The sequence below is a fragment of the Trichinella spiralis genome (genome assembly GCF_000181795.1).
Source record: "Trichinella spiralis strain ISS 195 chromosome Unknown Scfld4937, whole genome shotgun sequence".
Taxonomy (NCBI): domain Eukaryota; kingdom Metazoa; phylum Nematoda; class Enoplea; order Trichinellida; family Trichinellidae; genus Trichinella; species Trichinella spiralis.
In genome coordinates this window covers 1-1449 of record NW_003531876.1, presented here as the reverse complement: position 1 = coordinate 1449, position 1449 = coordinate 1, and the positions used below count along the sequence as shown (strand labels likewise).

General features: G+C 27.4%; 1 protein-coding gene across 1 annotated transcript; it reads left to right on the top strand.

Annotated features, from left to right (window-relative positions):
- The first annotated feature begins 98 nt into the window (after positions 1–98).
- Positions 99–604, top strand: Tsp_14454 (phosphoheptose isomerase). The gene is made up of 2 exons (XM_003367040.1): positions 99–408; positions 585–604. The coding sequence occupies exons 1-2, from the start codon at positions 99–101 to the stop codon at positions 602–604; spliced, it is 330 nt and encodes a 109-aa protein (XP_003367088.1).
- The last annotated feature ends 845 nt before the right edge of the window (positions 605–1449 follow it).

The following is a 1449-nucleotide window of genomic DNA, read 5'->3' as shown; positions in this document are numbered from 1 at the left end:
AATCTACCTGTTTACCTTCTGTAGTGATAAAACAATCTAATTTAAATACTAGCAAGTTTCTCATAGATAATTTATTGGTAGACAACAATGTTCAAAAAATGTATAACAAATTGCCATTTTATGCAAATGGAACTAGTCCACTGAACAATTCAGTATGCAGATTGGGCAATTCAATAACGACAGCAAACAGTTCAAAAGAATTTGTTCAACGTATCCAGCCACCGATAAGTATAGCTTTGACTACCGACGTTGGAAACATTTCCAGCTCATCTAACACACCACATCAGTCCTTATTTTCATTGCCAATAAGAGCAGGTCATTCATCAGAAAGTTTTCTAGCTAGTTTAACACCATGGATTCAATACAATGCATGGCCTATTGAAAATCCTTTGGTCTTCACTGCACAAGGTATGCAACAATTTTTGCTGACTTTAAACCAGAAACAGAAATGTTATTTACAGCTGTGAAGGTTCAATAGCATTTTGTGATTACTTAAAGCGAGTTCTTTTCAATTTTTTGGATGCAGTTTTATAGTTAACACGTTTTTGTATATAATTCACTTCAATGAAATATTTAAATTTTAGGCAAAATGGTAAACATGTGATGATACTGTATTTTACTAACTTAGTTTGTGTAAATATAAAGTAAATTAACATGAAAATGAACATTTTAATATAGCATTTTATTAGCGTTTATGAAGCAGTTATTTCCAAGCATTTTTTAATGATATGCATCAGAAGAAAATTATCGATTAAAAATTTGTTTTAAACAATTAAATTAAATTAAATTAAATTAAATTTTTGCATTACAACAAGAACAGAAAAGAAATGAAACGCTAAAATATTGGTTCTTGCAAACGGAAGTTAATTATCTCTATAAAATTTGATAAAGAAGTTTTATAATTGTTTGTTTAAGAAACTCTGCTTAATTTGCAATAACATCTGCTAATTTCATTCAACTTTTTAAACCCTATTACACATTTCTTCTGAATATATATATGCAATTTCTCTTCTAAAAATGTATAACTGATTTTATTTTTAATAATAAAAATAATAGAAAAATGTAATTGTAAAATCCGCAAATTTTCTACTAATTTTTTAATTTCAACAAATAAAGCAAGTAGCAGAGTTAAAACTTCGAAAACAACCATTTCCCATATAAAATTTAATGAATCATGTTTTGCAATAGTGAAAATTATTTATTTTAAAGAGATTTTCCTTTTGCATTAATTCAATTTTCATTATCATGAATACTCCAGCTGCAATTGTTCCAATGAGTTTACCATAAAATCAAACATAGCTGCATGACAAGCAATGTATTCCTTTTTATCTTTTGGCCCTTTTTTTTAAAGAAAAAAACAAAAAACCCTTCCTTATGTGAAGTTTTTATTTATTTTTGCACCCTCTTTCCCAAAAATATATAAGAACCAATTTAAAAAATTACCGAGTC

Bases quoted from the DNA above. Each gene is read 5' to 3' on its own strand.
- Tsp_14454 (XM_003367040.1), top strand. From the start codon at position 99: ATGTATAACAAATTGCCATTTTATGCAAATGGAACTAGTCCACTGAAC. The intron at 409-584 runs GTATGCAACAAT...TTTAAATTTTAG, and splicing joins TTTGGTCTTCACTGCACAAG to GCAAAATGGTAAACATGTGA.